The sequence below is a fragment of the Panthera uncia genome, assembly GCF_023721935.1.
Source record: "Panthera uncia isolate 11264 chromosome B3 unlocalized genomic scaffold, Puncia_PCG_1.0 HiC_scaffold_1, whole genome shotgun sequence".
NCBI lineage: Eukaryota > Metazoa > Chordata > Mammalia > Carnivora > Felidae > Panthera > Panthera uncia.
Window position 1 is genome coordinate 1,547,431 of NW_026057582.1, and position 20,257 is coordinate 1,567,687.

At 47.5% G+C, this 20,257-nt stretch overlaps 2 protein-coding genes across 5 annotated transcripts in view; one reads left to right on the forward strand and one right to left on the reverse strand.

The window, feature by feature from the left end:
• Positions 1-16,806, reverse strand: part of TDRD9 (tudor domain containing 9) — a 113,154-nt gene extending 96,348 nt beyond the window's left edge. For 2 of the 4 annotated variants that reach the window (XM_049612020.1, XM_049612019.1), the window contains exon 1: positions 16,502-16,803. In XM_049612020.1, the coding sequence (XP_049467977.1) occupies positions 16,502-16,701 (200 nt within the window). In that variant the 5' untranslated portion in view covers positions 16,702-16,803. Of the gene's footprint in view, positions 1-16,501 lie in introns of all 4 variants that reach the window. The other 2 variants (XM_049612022.1, XM_049612021.1) reach the window with 2 other exon arrangements.
• On the forward strand, positions 4,661-5,781 carry RD3L (RD3 like). The gene is made up of 2 exons (XM_049612023.1): positions 4,661-5,142; positions 5,484-5,781. The coding sequence occupies exons 1-2, from the start codon at positions 4,844-4,846 to the stop codon at positions 5,779-5,781; spliced, it is 597 nt and encodes a 198-aa protein (XP_049467980.1). The 5' UTR covers positions 4,661-4,843.
• Positions 16,807-20,257: the final 3,451 nt, after the last annotated feature.

Consider the following 20,257-nt stretch of genomic DNA (forward strand, 5'->3'; position numbering starts at 1 on the left):
AGTCGAGAACGTTTCCCCAGTTCCAGCTCCTGGGAAGACCAAACGAGCACGCCACACTCTGTGCCTCAAAATGAAGCCAGAAAGCCAGGACAGAGCACGTGAGCTGTTACCAGAGTCCCTGAAAGCACAGTACTGGGCAGATGGGAGAAAACGACCAGAATTCAGAGCAGCGGCAAGCAAACCAGAGGTGCATCTGCAATCATTTAACTCTGCCGTCCCCAAGTGCAGACACAGCACGGGCATAGACAGGGCGCCCCAGAAGCAGTTCTCGTGCCTCAGGGAGGAGAGGGGACCCCACGTGTTCAAAGTGAAGGCAGTCCCCAGATTTTGTGTTTCCAGGGGTCAGCAAGAGCCTCAAACTCTAAGGAGGGGAGACATCCTCTCCCAGAGGGTAGGGTGGACCCTCACTGCCTTCTTTCCTCCAGGGTCCTCCCATCGCTTGGCCCTGAATGTGAATGCCAGCAGCTGAACCGGCAGGAAGCGCATGGTGAAGAAGGGCAATAAAGCCGCAGGCTTTGGCCGGGGAGCTGCCTCAGGGACAGGAGAGCACCTGGGGAAGCGAGACCCCCAAGGCCGTCCAGAAGCCACTGGGCCGTACAAGCATGCGCTGACCCCAAAGAGCCCACCACGGACTGATGACTGAGGGCTGAGCTCCAGATGGCCAACAGGTGGCACCCTGTAGGACAGACCGGGTGGCGCGCGAGGGCTCTGAAAACCGGAGAGATCCCGAAACCTCACGCAAGGCTGGTGGGAATTTGCCACCCGAACACGGCTGATCAGCTGCAATCCCCAGAAGATTTAAACAAGCCCCCGGGTCCCATAATACAGCATTCAAGATGCCCAGGACACACACAACTACCCAGCACGCGAAGACCCGAGAAAATCTCCAGGCTGGAGCGATGGCCACGTAGTTGGACACTGGCTATCCAACTTGGGTGTCCGACCCTACACCTCACACCAACCTTAAATCACTTCCAAACCCATTCAGCCACCCAGACACCTGCTTTTTTACACCTGTAAAGCTAATGTTCTCCTACACTTGATAATCTGGAATAGAGAAGCCTTCATAAACAAGAGCACAAAAAAAGAAAAGTCAAAAAGGAAAATATCAATAAACTAACGTAAACTGTAACCTAAAGCTTATGAACAAGGGGCCCCTGGGAGGCTCAGCTGGTTGAACGGCCGACTTCGGCTCAGGTCATGATCTCACGGTTCATGAATTCGAGCCTTGTGTTGGGTTGTGCTGACAGCTCGGAGCCTGGAGCCTGCTTCAGATTCTGTGTCTCCCTCTCTCTCTGTTCCTCCCCTACTCACACTCTGTCTCTCTCAAAAAATAAACATTAAAAAAAATTTTTTAAAATGTCGGGCACCCCGCAGCCTCAGTCAATTAAGCAGCCAACTTTGACTCAGGGCATGATCTCGTGGTTCATGAGTTTCAGCCCCGCGTTGGGCTCTGTGCTGACAGCTCGGAGCCTAGAGCCTCCTTCGGATTCTGGGTCTCCCTCTCTCTCTGCCCCTCCCCTGCTCGTGCTCTGTCTCTCAAAAATAAACAAACATTAAAAAAAAATACACGCATTAGTGTGTTTTAATTAAAATGATTTTATCAACTGCATCTCTAACAGCCAAAAGACAGAAGCAGCAGCAATCCAGGATTTTAAACCGAGTAGCAAAGGAATTAAAAGCAGAGGGCCGGGCCACCAGGCTCCTCCCGGTGAGGAATCCACCCTGCGCCGCTATCAAATGCTGCCGAGCACTAACGAGGCCCCGACTGTAAACACGAACACTTGTCCCTGGCTCCTCAGCTTGCCCTCAGGTTTCCAAAATTTTGTTTTTCCAGACTTATTTTCTTATGCACTTCTCTACACACCTTAGAAGTTTATGTGCTCACCCTGTAAATGCTACAGTGCGATCTCACAGTGAGTACGAGAGATGGTACGATCTTCAGCTAACAAGACGCAGCCTGGAAAATTGTGACGGTGACCAAAAGAAACTGGCGAGTATCACAGTTTAAGCTTTCTGTCTTCCACACAAAATGCCTCGAGGTTGCAGTTCCTCAGAAACAACTCATCTGTTCAACGTACTAAAATGTTTAATAAAATCCAAGTTAGGGGCGCCCGGATGGCTCGGTCGGTTAAGCGTCCGACTTCAGCTCAGGTCATGATCTCACAGGCAGTGAGTTCGAGCCCCATGTCGGGCGCTGTGCCGACAGCTCAGAGCCCGGAGCCTGCTTCGGATTCTGTGTCTCCCTCTCTCTCCACCCCTCCCCTGCTCGTGCTCTGTGTCTCTCTCTCATAACTAAACGTTAAAATTTTTTTCAATCCAAGTTAATCTGGTTATAGCTTAATAAACAGAAAGGATTAACATGAAGGTACTTTCTCCACAAATCCTGACCCACGGATATTTCTGGTGTCCATCTACAAGGTAGCAGGGGCACGACTGTACTGATACTTGAGTTCTACTTCAATCAAACAATCTCAGCAGACAGGACAGAAAACATACCGGTGACAATAATATCAGCAGCACAGCCTGAGCACCAGAAACGCAGGCTCACACGCGGAAGATGGAAGGGAGGCGCGTGGAATGGAAGCCGAGCCCTAAGAGAAACTGAGGGCTACACCTGAGCAGGCGCCACAGAAGTCTGCGGCGGGGGTGTCCTTGAGAAGCTCTTTGCGCACCAGGCTCACCGATCTTCAAATCTCCCCAGGAACCCCCGCCCCCGGCCCCAGAAAGGCCTTGCCCGACCTCCACAACAAACTACAAAGTGAATAAAGAACTACAAAGTGGATAAACGGAAAAGGCAGAGGACGAACATCTCGGAAGGCAGAGTCTGTGTGAGCAACTCTGAGGGCAGAGGGAGCACGACGACACGTGTCGGGAAGACACGCTCCGGGGCAGCGCCGGCAGGAAGGGGAAGGAAGCCGCGGAAGGCCCCGAAAAGAAACGTGGCTCGTGTTCCACGGCCGCTCTACTTCCGACGTTGCCGTCGCCATCGCAGAGGCAACGAATGTGTAAATCAAAGCAACAGCAAGGAGGTTATTCAAAGGGAGAAGTGTCGGGATTCGTCGTAACTTCGGCAGAAAATCCGCGAGGACGTTTCTGTCCTGCCGAACTCGACCGCTTCCGTTCTCAGGGCGCCGCACACGACGCGATGTGAAAACCTGCCCGGTGAAGACGATGGATGCCGACAGCGGGCCGCTTCTCACGTGTAAGGAACAGGGCTGTAGGCTGAGCGCACACGTCACTCTTCATCGCGCGTGACAAGCGGGTCTGACGGGAACCACGTCCGTTCTTCACAGTTCGTTTGAAGGAAAAGGCAACAGAAGAAACAAGTGGTGCGAAAGGAAAAGCCGCTACGTAGTCACCGAACACAGAAGCAGAGAGTAAAGACCTGTCTGCCCTTCAGCCAGAGACCCGCGGCCCCTGAAGGAAAGACCATCCCGCATCGCATCGCATCGCATCGGCCCCGACGGTAAGTGTGTTTCACCCTCGGCTCCAAAAGAAAACACTGCCATCGTCTTCTGCAGAATGAATTACAAGGTTTCGCTTTCAATTTCTCATGCTCTTAGATCTCTCTTTTCCCCTACCCTTAATCTATCATTACGGTCTTTCAAGAGAGTATAAACTACATTGTCAAGTCACCTACTTCAGCATTTACGTCCTCCGGCCTCACAACTGGCTCCAGCATACAAATTTCACTACCAGACAGAGAGAGAAACGAGACGAATACAGAAAATAACCCTGACTAAACAGCCCACCTAGGACTGATACCAGCATTCTTCGCCTCTTTTGCTCCATCATAACGAATTTCCTCAGGATGGACATTTTGCAAATCGTCAAGACCGATCTGCTTTTTCTGCTCTCATTAGAGGGGACAGTGACCTGGCTTCTAGATGGCCTGAAAGTTAAGCGGAAGAATTAAAGCAGCGTGGTTATTTTTAGCTCTCTACAGGCATAAAAACACAGCCCTGAGCTGTGACCCACAGCAGAACATCACAGCACGCACCGTCCCCCCCGTAGCCGGGAGCGCGGCCCTGGGGCCTCCCGGTGCCGCTCCTCGCTGCATCACCGGAGCCGAGTCGGAGCGCATTTAGGACCAGAGCCCGTGGCCGCCGGCATCTTTTTCAAACAGACGGAGCTACGTTCAAAAGGCAGACCGTTATATAATTTGCGAAGATTAAACAGTAAGTTATTTTTGTCACTTCTTCTGGCTCACTTACAAGGTGAATTAATGAGCGTTCTCTCTAAATGAAGACATCACAACCTCATTCCTAACACAGAAATTGATTTATTTCAAATACAGTTTCAGTGGGTAAATAAGGAGGTTCATTCCTTCCAACGGGGGACGCATCCGGAAGAACAATATACGCCCGAGAAAAACATAGCTCCGTCACTAATTCAAGCAAACTCTTTGGCAACATCACCACATCGGATCCATCAACTTACCAGGTACGCTTTAAACCTTTTCTGCTCAAAACCTAAGTCAAAAGTGTGTGTGTAGGTAGTGCTTTCCTATACGTTAATGTTTTAAAGCCTCCTAAGAACTTTTAATAGCAAGTGCCAGTGTTATTTTCAGAAAATGTTCAGTCTGGAGATTATCTCTGACTTTGTATATTTCACTTCTGCTTAGCTACATAATGTGTTTTCAAAGCTTGGTTTTTGGTACTGACCTAGTTAGAAATTAAAAGACTTTAATCCACATTCTAATCTCGTTTTGACCTGCATATCTAACCAGTGAAAAATTCATGCAGTTTCTGGCAAATTTACTGAAAAGAAACAGATGTGCTGATCAGAACCACAACATTTTATACAAATAAACAAGTGAGAATATTCCCATAGGCTGAGCATGCCACTTTTTGGCTGGATGAAATGGCCAAAATACGATGCCTACAAACCCGCACACTGTCCTGGCTCAGACGTAGTGACAAAGACTCTGCTTCGGGAATTAAAGTGGCATCTGAAGGAGCGAGAGAGACTAATACAAGAGATTGAAAATGAACAAAAAGTAAAAAAAACAGGAGTGGATTACAACTGGCTGAGAAACTACCAGAACCCCCACATGACCATCCCGGCTACTGAACAAAGACAACTTGAAGTCCTTTGCTCACAAGTTCAACCTTGTCAGACCGGAACTATTCTCAGCAGGTAAAAATACTATGTTCTCTTTTGTGATTATCTGCTGCTGTCAAGTCTAAGTTCTTCATATATCTAGACTGGAAATCGTATTCTATCGGGTACATACGTTAATCACGTGCATCAAAAACCCAAAACCAAAATCCCCAAGGATAGGCTGGACAAAAATATCTTACTGGAAATATTTTTAAGTCACAGAGAATGTCTTTACTAGAAGCGTAATTTTAAAGGGATGAGATTATTCAAAAGGTAACTACTATGCAATTACATGATTTCAGCTATATTTCAGAGATAAATGAATATGCACAGAAGGGAGTTTCTGAATTGAATATTCATTACTGCTTTCCTTCTAGATTTCGAGAAGTTTTAGCAGAAAATGATGTACTGCCATGGGAAATAGTCTACATCTTCAAGCAAGTTCTGAAAGACTTCCTAAACAGTACTGACAAAGGCAACCAGCAGGAAGGCCTGGAAGAGCCAAGGAACACAGACTGTCCTGTTCCTTCTGTGATGCCAGGCTCAAGCTCCAAGAGTTCAGACAAAGACGAAATACCCACTATTTCCAGTTACGTGGACAAAACCACAAAGAACAGGTTCCCAGCATTCTCACACAGAATATGGAACCTACCATATTATTACCCATCAAGTTAAGTTACTTATAACCAGAGGAGTTTCTATGACCACCTTTAGAAGCAGAACTCTTAATATTAAAAGAAAAAGTGATGTGATTTCATGTTTTGTTGCAAAGTCAGATGTTAAGTAGTGTTTAACTCTGCATCCTAGGTTTTAAGTAGTGTTCCTTTTTTAACCACTCTACAAATGCAATGTTTTATTAAACAGTCTACTTTTAACTAAAATGGTTCCAAATATTTTGAAAAAAATGTTTGAAGTATTTTCTTATACCTCAAACATCTCTCACAGGAACATAGGCATTTTATTTAGTATGAAACTGGACAAATTCTGTGTGGAAATTAGACATTAACCTTGACTTTTATTCTGAAAGGAAGCTGTATAGAATAAAATAAATGACTGATGTGAATCTTACTTTTACAATAAAACACGGAGCCGCCTCCAGTCATTCTCAGCGGGGAAGGGAGGATGGGCAGTCACAGAGAAGATAATGTGTAGTTTAAAGACTAAGTGATGCTTTACTCCAACACTCAGGTTTGTTACTAATTACGATATTTTTTAATTGCAACTAACGTTAAGGAAAGGCGTGAAAAAGAAACAGGGACATCTGGGTAGCTCAGTCGGTCGAGCGTCCGACTTCGGCTCAGGCCATGATCTTGCAGTCTGTGAGTTCGAGCCCCACACCGGGCTCGCTGCTGTCAGTGCAGAGCCCACTTTGAATCCTCTGTCTCCCTCTCTCTGCTCCTGCCCTGCTTATGTGCACATGCTCGCTCGCTCTCTCTCTCAAAAATAAATAAAACATTTTATAAATAAATAAATATGATAGATAAATAAACAAACAAATAAATAAATAAGGAAATAGAGCACTATATTCTATCAATAAAGAGAAACAGACTGGGTTCATTTAAGATGGGAAATATTCAGGGTGCCTGGTGGCTCAGTCAGTTAAGCAGCTGACTCTTGATTTCGGCTCAGGTCATGATCTCTTGGTTTGTGAGTTCAAGCCTCACATCTCGCTCTACACTGACGGCGCAGAACCTGCTTGGGATTCTCTCTTCCTCTCTTTCTGCCCCTCCCCACTCACGCTTGCTCACTCTCTCTGCCTCCCTCCCTCCCTCTCAAAATAAATAAAATAAAATACCTAATATTTAATATGCAAAATTCAACATTTCATAATTTCATTCAAGGAGAAAACTCATCATTGGGTTTTTTTATTAAATGCTAGAATCTTTATCACTTTTTTTTTTTTAATGTTTATTTATTTTTGAGAGACAGAGACAGAGCATGAGTGGGGGAGGAGCAGAGAGAGAGGGAGAGACGGAATCTGAAGCAAGCTCCAGGCTATGAGCTGTCAGCACAGAGCGCGACGCGGGGCTCGACGCCATGAACCATGAGATCATGACCTGAGCTGAAGTTGGACGCTTAACCGACTAAGCCACCTAGGCTCCCCTAGAATCTTTATCACTCTTAAAAGTAAGTCCAAGGAACCCAATGTTTACAACTTTACACTTGGGATTTTATCGTTTTCTTCCATCTAAAAGGAAAACATATCCAGGACCAGAACTGAATACACACCCCAAACGAACCCTTCTGACCTGTTTTCTCCTGTACTCTCAGGCAACATCCACACTATCCTGAGCAGGCTTCAACTTGGTCTTTAAATTTTTTTTTAACGTTTATTTATTTTTGAGACAGAGAGAGACAGAGCATGAACGGGGGAAGGTCAGAGAGAGGGAGACACAGAATCTGAAACAGGCTCCAGGCTCTGAGCCATCAGCACAGAGCCCGACGCGGGGCTCGAACTCACGAACCGCGAGATCATGACCTGAGCCGAAGTCGGCCGCTTAACCGACTGAGCCACCCAGCCGCCCCTTAACTTGGTCTTTAATCCTAACCATGCAGTGAATGGTGTCAACCCGACCAGGGTTTAATAAGACAAGGGAAAGGGAAACACAGCTCTAAGTGGATCTGAAATAGACACCTCTCGTTCCTGTTCCCTTGTGGTTCTGTGTTCACGAGCTAACTAGCAAGGGCTCTTCCAGCACTGAGAAATTTGAATGGAAACTATCTGTGGGAGAGCTGACTGTCCCCAGAAGTGCATAACTGCTTATTATCCAGTGAATACAGAAAACAGCACACAAAAGTTTTCATATCACCTTAATGGTGGGAACAAAATGTCTGTTTTAAACAGCTTGGAGTGGTCTATGATGCAGCCCCAGAAGTGGCAACCTCACCATGTAGATGAGGAAATATACACCATAAAGAGACCCAGAACACTCCACTCTTCCCCCGCAGGGCACCTTAATCAGCCACCACACAAAAGAAATGACCAAGCACATCCCTTTCGAGATGGCCACTCTCCCTGTCCAGACAGGAAGAAGAGAACAGTCTTCAGTCCCCGCTGTCAGAAGCTTCCTATGACTGAAGAAGCTACAGACACTTCGGTGACCCACTAGTCCAAGAGGAAAATGAACCCATGCTGCTCTAAGTTGCCCACGATGCAGTCAATTCCACAGCCAGACTTTAAAGAGAAATGGAGGGGCGCCTGGGTCACTCAGTTGGTTAAGCGTCCAACTTCAGCACAGGTCACGATCTCATCATTCATGGGTTCGGGCCCCAAGGTGGGCTCTGTGCTGCCAGCTCAGAGCCTGGAGCCTGCTTCAGATTCTGTGTCTCCTTCTCCCTCGGCCCCTTCCCCGCTCACATTCTGTCTCTCTCTCTCTCTCTCTCTCAAAAATTAACATTAAAAAAAAAAATCTTAAGGGGCACCTGGGTGGCTCACTCGGTTAAGCCTCTGGCGCTTGGTTTCGGCTCAGATCATGATCTCACAGTTCAGGGGTTCAAGCCCCACATCGGGCTCTGCGCTCATGGTGCAGAGCCTACTTGGGATTCTCTTTCTCTTTCTCCCTCTCTCTCTGCTACTCCACTTGTACTGTCTCTGTCTCTCTCAAAATTAAATAAACTTAAAAAAAAAACTTTTAAATAGAAGTAAATAAAGAGGAATGGAAAAAATGCACTGCATTTTGGTAGACAGAATCTCTCTCACTTTGCTTTGGCAATAGCCTAACAACCATGGTTCCTGTGAGAGCACTGGTGTATGTAATTTAAAACTACAGTTGTTTAGAGGCTCCTGGGTAGCGCAGTCAGTTAAACATCGGACTCTTGGTTACCGCTCAGGTGGAGCTCCACCTCAGGATCTGTGCTGACAGGGCGGAGCCTGCTTGGGATTCTCTCTCTCCCTCTCTCTCTCTGCCCCTCCCCTGCTCATGCTCTCTCTCTCAAAATAAACTTCAAAAAAAAAAAAAAAACTACAGTTGTTGCTCGAAAATCTACAAATCAAATAGAAATTTTAACACAAATAACTTCCTAAATATTAACAGATCTCATTCCATATGTTGGCCTGTTTCTAAAACCGGCAAGAAAATGAGGGTCAAAAACATTAGGGGGTGCAAATGGGGGAAAGAACTACCAGGAAGGCTTTAGGCATGTTTTATAAAGAGAAAGTATTGGCTCAGTGGCTAAAAGCTTTGGCTAGAAAATAGTAAGGTGCGGGGGCGCCTGTGTGGCTCAGTCGATTGGGTGTCCAACTTCAGCTCAGGTCATGATATGGTTTGTGAGTTCGAGCCCCACATCGGGCTCTGTGCTGACAGCTTGGTGCCTGGAGCCTGCTTCAGATTCTCTGTGTCCTTCTCTCTCCGCCCCTCCCCCACTTGTGTGTGCACTCTCTCCTTCTCTCTCTCTCTCTCAAAAATAAATAAATGTAAAAAAAATAGTGAGGTGCAATATACGTTAATCCACATAAAAGTACTCTGTGTATCTGACACATCATAGGCTCTCAAAAGTTAGAATTTTTTAAATGTTTGTTTTTGAGAAAAAGAGAGAGCACACTCACATGGGAGGGGCAGACAGAGGGAGGGACAGAGGATCTGAACTGGGCTCTGTGCTAACAGCGCAGGGCCCAATGTGGGGCTCAAACTCATGGGCCATGAGATCATGGCCTGAGCCAAAGTCAGATTCTTAACTGACTGAGCCACCCAGGCGTCCCTCAGAAGTGAGCACTATTTAACCAGCCCAATCCATTTAGTAGCGTTTCAGTCATTCTTTCACACGCCAGGTGCTGTGTGCAAAGCACTGTACACATATTCTCATTTAATCCTTTCCTTGAAAGTAGTATCACTCCCACTCGACACATGAACAAATAGCCTCAGACAAGTTCAATGGCTGTCCAACGTCAGTGAACAACAGGGCAGAGACTGGCATCTGTCGGGTCCCTGCACTGTGTCCAGCCCCAACTTAACCTCTGAGCTCCAAACGCATACAGTCAGTTGTTTACCTGACACCTCCTCTTGGATGCCCACAGGTAACCAAGGTCACAGAGATTTGTTTTCTAAAAGGATAAATACAAATCAAGAAAAGGAACAAAGGAATCAAAGCAACACATGTACACACAAAAAAGCACAGCTCTTTCGACACTTCAGCTCAGTAAACAACAATGCCACCAAGCCACCCAATTCGTAGAGAATCCCAGAGCCAGAAATCTCAGAATCATTCTCGATGGCGGAGGGACCAAAAACACATCACAAAGAAGACTTGGGGCACATGGTAAGTGCTTTAGAGGAGAAAACAATGTTGAGAGAGACTACAGATATGGAGACAGGAGGTGTGGGAGGATCTGTGCAGCTGTGGAGGCCACAGGAGGCCCGTACAAGGAGCAGACATCGGGACAGAGCCCGGAATGATGAAGGCGTTTGTTTCTTCCCAGGAAGAAACAAAGCAGAGGGAGAGGAAAAAAGGGCAGGCACTCCGGGCAGAAGAGTAGAGACAGAAGCCCCAAGGAGGAAGTGAGTTTGGGGTCTTCAAGACACAGAAAAAATAAATGCCAATGTGGCCAGAGGGCAGCAGCAGATTAGGCAGATGTCAGCTGGAGGAAAGCTCGGTTAGTCATAACAGAGTCTACATTTTATTCTAATGACAATCTAGCCACAGATAGTTGCACACGTACTCAAAAAACCTTAGATGTGAGTGTTGACTCAAGAATTTGCTCATTTACCAAACATTAACCGATCATCCACTTCGTGCCAGGCATTCTTCTAGGTGCTAGAATACTCGGGGGGCAAGGATGGGAAGCGAGGAGAATAAAAATAGAAGGCTTTTGCAATAATGCAGGAAAGAGAGGATGGTTCATCTAGGCCAGGTTGGTGAAAGCACAAACGGGGAAGTGCACTCTTATTCTGGAAACATCTGCCAGGGTATTCTAATTTTCATCAGATTATACAGACACACACACACACACACACACACACACACACACACACACACACCCCTCAGGGAAATCAGCTGTGGTCAGAGGCGTATGACAGATTTCACAATTCAGTCAAAGCAGGAGCAGATAAGGAAGCCATACTCATTTCTAGCACATCATAAGACCTCAAGAATTGGGACCTACCAAGGCAGTCCCTTCATGCAAATACCTGGGCCCCTACTATGTGCCAGGCACTACACCAGGAGGCGGAGATTCACTGATAAAACGTTCCCTCAAAAAGTTCTCATGTGGAGGAAACAACAGAAAGCAATTCCATACAAGTACTAAGAGATGTGGACGCAGGGCACCAGGCAAGTGGTTATTCACAAAGGGGAGGTGGCCACCCGCCTGGTTTTCCCGAGCCTTCCAGGCGTTCCTTCTCACTCTTCTTTATTCCATCTCGTCAACTTCTCAACATTCAAGGGGTCCAGGCGTGGGTCCTTGGACCTCTTCTCTCTGCACTCACCCACTAGGATCCACCACCCAGAGTCTGGGTGAGCTCACTGGTCTCCAAGCCTTAAACTGAACCCCCAAACATCTAGTTCCAGCCAGGCTTCCTTCCTCAATTCCAGACTGCCTGCGTTTACTGTTATCTAACAGTCATGTCAAGTTAACACGTCCAAATCAAAAGTCTCCCCATACACCAGCTCCTCCCGTGGTCCTGCCTCTCTCCGTCGATGGCAACACATTCCAGCTGCTCGGCCAAGAACCTTGGTGTCCCCATTACCGCTTCCCCACTCATGTTCTGTATCTGATCCAGCTACAAAGTCCTCGCTTGTGTCTTAGGAATACATCCAAACTGCATACTGCTTACCACCTCCAATGCCACGGTCCTGGTCTAACCCACCATCCTCTCTTCTTAGATGATGTATTAGCGGGCATTCTCCAGAGAAACTAAACCAACAGATATGTATAGAGAAAGAGAGATTTACTTTTAGGAATTAGCTCATGAGACTGTAGAGACACAAGTCCAAAATGTGCAGGCTAGGCCAGCAGACTGGAAACCTGAGAAGGAGTTGCAGCCCGAGTCTGAAGGGACTTGGCAGAATTCCTTCTTGTTTTAGGAGGTAAATCTTCGTTCTAGCCAGGTCTTCAACTGATTTGATGAGGCCCACCCACAATTTGGAAGGCAAAATCCATCGATTTAAATGTTCGTTTCATCCAAAAAGCACCTCCATAGAAACATCCAGAATCATCTTGGGCCAGGGGCACCTGGGTGACTCAGCTGGTTAAGCGTCCAACTTTGGCTGAGGTCACGATCTCGAGGTTCATGGGTCTGAGCTCCGCATCGGGCTCTGTGCTGACAGCTCAGAGCCTGGAGCCTGCTTCGGATTCTGTGTCTCCCTCTCTGTCTGCCCCTCCCCCTCTCACACACTGTCTCTCTCTCTCAAAGATAAATACACATTTTTTAAAAAAAGCTTTTTTTTAAGTCATGTTGGGCCAAATATCAGCACAACTGTCCAGCCAAGCTGACATCTAAAGTGATGTCACAGATGATATTAATGGACTCTTCCCTGAGCCCCTGTTACTGCCCTGGGCCCACTGCAGTCCATTCCACACAGCAGTGATCATGTTAAAGCCAGAAGTCACATCACCCCACAGCTCTGGTCAAAACCCCAGAGTGCCCTCCAATGGCCCCCCAGTAGCCTCAGATGAAGCAGCAGAGTCCTTCGTGGTTTCAGAGATAATCGTGGACCCAGCTCCGTGCCCCCAGAGCTCCCCTATATTCTCTCTCTCTCTCTCTCTCTCTCTCTCTCTCTCTGTCTCAGCCACTCCCCTCCGGGGCATTGAATTACATAGAGAACACTGTAATTCATGGGAAAGTGGCCTAACAAACTAAATCTGTAAACGGACAAAAAGGTCTTTAAAAAGCACGGCTTTTGTGGTCAACAGAAAACCGCAACCCTCGGAGGATAACACGTACACACACTAACGTGTGCAAAGCCTACATACCGAAAAGCAACCAGCGAGAAGTGAAAAGTAACATACGCTGGAGCCAGACAGCCATCCTACCACATAATAAATAGGCGGACGGGGATCAGTTTCTCAACTTAGCGGACCCTCAGCTATAAAATGGGACCTCCCTTGTCTGTCGGAAGGACAGACTGCTGTGCTTCCTGTCACCTGACGCGGTGCTCAACACAGTGGGCACTCAACTTACCTGAGAGATACCAAGAAGGGAAAACTGAATTAGGTAAAAGGAATCACCAGACAGGTGATTTGAAATGGGGAGTTTCTATGGGAAAGCTTTCTCTGGGACAACGTGCATTTGGAGGTGCCAAAGAGTCTCGTGTTTTCTACTTCTCTTCTTTATTTTTAATGCCGGTAGTCATTACTCACATGACTCACTGAGCTGGTTTAACAACGCTCTCGTGGACTGGACTCCAGAGACTCAACGCAAACTGATCGTACCCTGATCGTCCCTCCCAAATACAGCTTCACTGTGGGCTTTCCTATACTTCAAAACCCGTCTTCCTCTATGTCAGATGTTTTCTCACCAACATCAAAACCTCATTCAAAGTCTCCTTTCTGGAAAGACCTCAGTCAACAAGTATCTGAGCATCAGCTGTGCGCCTGCCACGGGGCAGAGGGTGCCTTTATGGTCAGCTCACCCTACATCAACCCCAGGTCTACCACTGTATCAGTTTCCTGTTGCTGCCACACCAAACTATCAATAATCCAGCAGTTCCAAACAACACAAATGGATTATTTCATAGTTTCTGTTAATCGGTAGCGCAGGTGGACACAAGTAGGTCCTCTGCTTAGAGTCCCGTAAGGCCAAAATCAAGGTGTTGGCAGGACTGCGTTCACTACAAAAGGCTCATTCAAGGTCGCTGGCCAAATTCAGTTCCTCGAAGTTGTAGGACAGAGGTCCCTGTTTCCCTGCTGGCCGTCAGCCGGGATCCCATCTTTGCTCCTAGCTGTCCACATTCTTCTCCTGCTTCCTTTGTGGTCGGTCCTGTCTAACACCAACTGGTCGAGTCCCTCTCATGTTTCAAATCCCTGCTTTTAAGGGCTCGTGTCATTAGACAATCCAGGTAATCTCCCTATTTTAGAGTCTATAACCTTAGTTACATCCGCAAAATCCCTCTTTCCGGTAACAGAACACGGTCACAGGGTCCCGTGGTTATCTTTGGAGGGGGGTAGAGGCTCTTTCTACCTACCGTGACTATTTATTTCAGGAAGTTATTGGGCAAGGCACTTTACCACCCAAGTCTGTTTCCTCAACTACAAAATTAAGTTACTGCCATAAATCTCAGGGGGTTATTTCAAGGACTAAATAATGTAGCTGTATTTGAGTGCCCACTACACAGCAGAGCCTCCGCCTTAGATATGCACGTGGTAAGGGCCCAGGAAGGGCCTTTCAGAGAAGTACTGCTCAGACTCAAAGCACTACACAAACAAATCTCAATGTTATTTGCCTATTTCTAGCTACGTACAGAAGTTGAAACGTTTATGGCAATTTTACAAAGTAATTTTACGTGGTAATTATAATTAATATTTTAAGTGGGGCTTGTATTTTCTTTTTTCCATTCCATTACTCTTAAATTTCATTTTTATTGATTTTTCAAAGTCTTAATCCACCAAAGACTGGAAATTGTAACAACTGGTCCTCAGTAGTTACAACATTTAAATCTATACTTTTAGTTTCTGAAAAGGTCAATAATTTACTTCCGCTACCACAATAAGTTATTTAGAAGCAACACAGCTCTGCCAGTTACAAGCAGAGGAGGCTTAAGGAGAGAGGGTAGCCTACAGGATTACTCACTAGAGCAATTCAAGGGGAAAAAGTACAAAAGCAGCAACAAAAAAGCCACTCTAAAGCTGCACAAGGGTCTCTTTGTCCCCTCCCCGCCTCCAAGAACAGGTTTACTAAAGATCCCAAGTAGTCCTTGACTCTGCAAAGGCTTGAAGCTTGTCTACAGAGGCTTGAAGCAATCCCATGAAAACCTGATGGGGCCAACCAATAAGAGAAACTTTCTCAAAAACTAAAAAACTGGGGCGCCTGGGTGGCTCAGTCGGTTAAGTGTCTGCCTTCGGCTCAGATCATGATCTCGTGGTTTACGGGCTCAGGCCCCGCGTCGGGCTCTGTGCTGACAGCTCAGAGCCTGGAGCCTGCGTCAGATTCTGTGTCTCCCTCTCTCTCTGCCCCTCCTCAGCTCGTGCTCTCTCTCTCAAAAATAAATAAACATTACAAATAAAAATAAAAAACTAAAAAACAAAAACCACCCTCTCAACTGAAAAAGGTGTTGAATATGGGGGGGGGGGGGGTCCGAGCACTGACACAGACACTCCAAGATGGGAGTACTTCTATAGTGGCCTGCTTTATAGAGGGAACAGGTGTTTCTGTACACCAGACTGGGTCTTCTAAAAACAGATGCCCTCCTCTTGCCTTTTTATTTCCACCAAAATCATGTGAACAGATGAACCAAGAACAGTTGCTTAAGTTAAAAAAAAAAAAAACAGTGGGAGAAGGAGCGTTCAGGAAACGGAACGAAGATCCAGCTTTCCAGCTCCTTGGTATTCACCCAAATGGACTGAAAACGTTTGACCCACAAAAACCTGCCAGAAATGTTTACCACAGCTTTACTCAACACTGCAAAACTTGAAACCCACCAGCATCCTTCAGTAGGTAAATGCACAGACTGTGGTACATGCAGACAATGGAATATCATTCAACACGTGTTAAGAAGAAAGAAAAGAAAGAAAGAAAGAAAGAAAGAAAGAAAGAAAGAAAGAAAAAAGCTACCAATCCATGAAAAAACATGGAGGAAACTTAAACACATATTACAAAATCAAAGTAGCAGATCTGAAAAGGCTAAACAGGCCTGATTCTAACTACAAGACACTCTGGAAAACGCAAAACTACGGATAGTGAAAGGATCAGGGGTTGCCAGGGTTGGGGGGGGAGAGGGAGGGGTAAAGAGGCAGAGCACAAAAGGCAGTGAAACTATTCTGTATGGTGGTGGATACAGGTTCCTACACCTGTCCACAACCACAGACCACACACTACGACCGAACCCTCATCGGCACTACGGACTCTGGTTAACGATAACGTATCCACATCGTCTCGTCCCTTGTACAATGACACACAAAAAAAGACATTAACAACAGGGAAACGTTGGCGGGGGTGAAGAAGGTACTTGGGATTATGCTCAACTTTTCTGTAAATGTAAACTGCTCTCAAAAATAGCTTATTAATTAAAAAAAAAAAAAGTTAAAAAGTGAACCTAATTCTGGAGTGGCTCAACTTCCAGGAGAGTTAACCAGGCCTAGGTCACGGGGTGGCCCAGCCGGGGGCCCGGGACGTAGTCAGGGAGAGTCTGGGGAGGAGCAAGGGCTCGGGCCTCACACCAACCCCCCAGACGCTCCCCCACCGCCGGCCTCGCTCCCACCCCTGGCGGGGCCTGGGCTTCGCACCCACCCTCGGCCTCCTACCTCCCGGACGCTGCCGGCGGGGGCCCAGTCTGGGCCCCGGCTGCTGGGCCGAAGCGGGGGGGCGCGTCCCTGCGCTGCGCCTCGTCCCTGGCCGCCTCGGCCGGGAAGGCGGGCGGTGAGCCCAGCAGTTCCACATCCGTCACGGTCTTGCCGATGGTGAACCAGTCGTTGATCTGGTCGACGGTGAGCTTGCGCAGCATGCTCCCGGCACGGCGACGACGCCACCTCAACTGCCCAGCGGAGCGGCGGGAACAGACGACGCCAAGAACGCGAAGGCGCGTCGGGGCGCGGCGGGAACGCGGCCCCACCCCGCCCGGGCCCTCCAATCAGGATGTGCCAGCACTCGCACGGCGGAACCTCGTGCCGCCGGCCCCGCCCCTCGGCGCCGCGCTAGGCCTGCTGGGAGCACTGGCCGCCCAGCGCCTGCGCTGACGGACGCGTCGCTGTTCTGCACGTTGGGGAACGCCTGAGCCACTGCGGCGGTCCTCGAGTCGGCGAGGTGAGTCCCTCGAAGCTGCTCTGCGTTTTAGGGGCCTGAGCCGGGGCATCAGCGGATCCAGGAGGTGCAAGAATTTGGTCTTGACTTGCTCTCCACAGTTCCCTCTGCAGTTACGTCCGCGGCTTGGCGCTCCAGGCCGAGAAGGGCCAGACATTGATGGAGCACCTGCTGTGTGCCAGGCTCGGCGCAGAGCTGCCGGGGTGCCACGCTGGGAGACCTCAAGGTGGGAGATGGAAGGCAAACGGGAGGAGGGGGTTGAGTGTATGTTGTCCAGGTAAACAGCTGGCTGCTGAACTGGGACACCTTGCACCTTACCTGGGGAACAGAAGTAAGGTCAGGAAAGATTTCTGGGAGAAAGTGACCCCAAGGTGGACATCTGCAGGGTAACCAGGAACGAGGCAGGCGAAGGACGACTGCAGGGGGAAGACTCACAGGGAACGTACTCCGTGGGCGGAGGCCTGAAGGCACATGCCACTAAGGCCTGAACTGCAGGCCTGGAAGAAGTTCTCTTGGGCCACAACATGACTAAACTAAATTCCTCTCCTTCTTTCCTAAACCTGCATCTGGGGTACGGTGTCTTGCACACGGCTAGATGGAAAGAGGTGGCCAGAGGTACGGATTTGGTGGTCATCAGCAAATGAACGGTGGTCAAGACCCTGAGAGCAGCTGAAATGGTCCAGGCCGAGCGCTAGAAGAATGAAGGTGGAGGACAGAACCCTAGGAAGCAGCCTGAAAGATGAGGCAGAGGTGGGGGAATCCAGCAAAGATCTACAAAGTCAGGGAGATGGCGCGGAGAACAAGAAAAGTGGCATGATTGCCTGCCGGCCATCATTCCAGCGTGCTGAGCCTAGCATAGCGTGGGCTCTCCGGAAAGACGCGTGTGAAAGGGTAGGTGGGAGGCATCAGGAGCGTAGTGCTGACCAACGTTGTGAAGTCGAGTTAAGGACTGGAAAATGCTCAAAGAGTGGCGAATAGAGGTCAGCTTGAGAGCAGTGCAGACAGCGGTCAGACTGGTTGGGGGTTGAGCTCTGGATGTTTCAGGAACAATGAGCCCAGCAAGGTACTGAGCCAGGGGTCCTAAGTCCAAATCTGGATGACACCACTAGTTTATATTTGTGAGCTCTGGGCTTCCCGTTCTAACGTTTCCAAACACAGCAGCCTGCAAAAGGTGCCCCTCGCCCACGCACTTTTTGGCCATGGGAAAGAACCTGTTTTTCAATAAATAAGAACGTAATCACAAAGTCATTGAGACTTTTCAGACGTTATTCAGCGTTGACTAAAAAACACTGTAACTTCATGGTTTATGTGAAGGCTAAAACGTGTTCTAAATCTCCCCAAATGCATCGAAACCACTTGGAACAACCGAAACATTTGTGTTTCCTAGTACGTTACGGTTCCCACGCTCTGTCATCCCTTGTCTGTGACACAGTGGATGTTGCTTGGATGTTTCAAGTGGAAGTTGCTCTTTTTTTTTGGAAGAGTGGGCTTGTTCTTTTTTTATCTGACTATAGTCAACGGGCAATGGCGGAGGCGTAGGTGTAGAACACAGCAGTTCAACACTCTATACATTATGCTGTGCTCACCGCTACTGTAGCTACTATCTGTCACCATGAGGCGCTATTACAGTATCATTGACTCGGTTCCCTGTGCTGCGCCTCCCATTCCCATGACTTACTCATTCAATAGCTGGCAGCTTGTATCTCCCACTCCCCTTTACCCATTTTGCCCAATCCCCCCTTCCCTCTAGCAGCCATCAGTTTGTTCTCTGCATTTATAAGTCAGATGCTGCTTTTTGTGGGTTTCTTCATTTTTTTTTTTCTTTTTAGATTCTACATATAAGTGAAATCATGTATTTGTTTTTCCCAGTCTGACTTCTTTCACTGAGCATAATACACTTTAGGTCCAGCCACGTTGTTGGAAATGGCACAGTCTCATCCTTTTTAGGGCTGATATTCCGTTGTGTGTATCTTCCTTTTCCTTTTGGCTATCAATGGACACTTGGTTTGCTTCCATACCTTGGCTGTTGTAAAAATGCCGCAATAAACTTAGGGGTGCAGATATCTTTTTGAATTCGTGGTTTTGGGTTTGGGGGCATCATTACCCAATATTGGAATTATTGGATCATACGGTATGTCTATCTTTAATATTTTGAGGAGCCTCCATACTGCTTCCCACAGTGGCCGCACCAATTTACCTTCCCACCAACAGTGTTCAAGCATTCCTTTTTCTCCAAGTGTTTCTGTCACCAATACTTGCTGTTTCTTGTCTTTTTTATTTTAGCCAATTCTAACGGGTGTAAGGTGATTGGAAGTCCTTTTCTATGTTCTTTGGACCTTTTGGGTTGCTATCTCTTTCAGTTCTCTTGAGTTTTGAGGGATTTTTTTTAAGTTTATTTACTTATTTTAAAAGAGACAGAGACAGTGTGAGGAGGGGAGGGGCAGAGAGAGAGGATCCCAAGCAGGCTCCATACCATCAGCGCACAGCCCGATGTGGGACTCAAACTCATGAGACCGCGAGATCACGACCTGAGCCGAAACCAAGAGTCCGACACTTAACTGACTGAGCCACCCAGGCGCCCCTTGAGTTTTGAGTTTTTAACTACAGTTTAAGGATGCTTCTAACTGCTGTCTTGGTGCTTCTTCAGTTTTGAAATTTGTTCTCATTTAATTGCCATTTCCTGACTACTGGTTTAACACTGTGTCATCACAGACCGAGTCGCTTTGACCCCTTCATTTGATCAGTAGTTCTTGGTGCTTCATACTCAGCCCAGCTCATCTTGCCTTCCTGTCTAGAGTTGAAAGAGACAGCTTGACAGTTCTCAATTGGCTTATAGACATTTAGACCAGGGCACGTAGGAAGTCCCCTGGGCGTTGGCGGAGGTCATATGTGCATTCCCAGAGCAGCCTGAGCTGCAGAGCCAAAGGGAAAACACGCAGGCGAGACGATAACAAATGATTTATGCCATTCAGCAGCACTCTTGACAAAGTGGGAGAGGCTGTGTCCAAAGTACCTGCACGTCTTCTCTGACCTTCTCAGCTACAAAATGCAGCAATTCTGCACTTTGCATAAATCTGCTGAGGTGGCTCTATCTTTAAACATTTTGTTTCCTTTGAAGATGTATTTTTCATAGGGTGTTTTGGACTGGCAACAAAAGACCTGAAAATTCTGTTGATCTCAAGTGGAGTTTGAAGTTCAAAAGCTTTGTTGTCTTGAAATAGATTATGATGATACTCATGAGTTTTCCCTAAATGCTTGTT

Excerpts from the sequence above, each read along its gene's own strand:
- RD3L (XM_049612023.1), top strand. The coding sequence starts at position 4,844 with ATGCCACTTTTTGGCTGGATGAAATGGCCAAAATACGATGCCTACAAA. Across the intron at positions 5,143-5,483 it reads ACCGGAACTATTCTCAGCAG|ATTTCGAGAAGTTTTAGCAG; the intron begins GTAAAAATACTA and ends CTTTCCTTCTAG.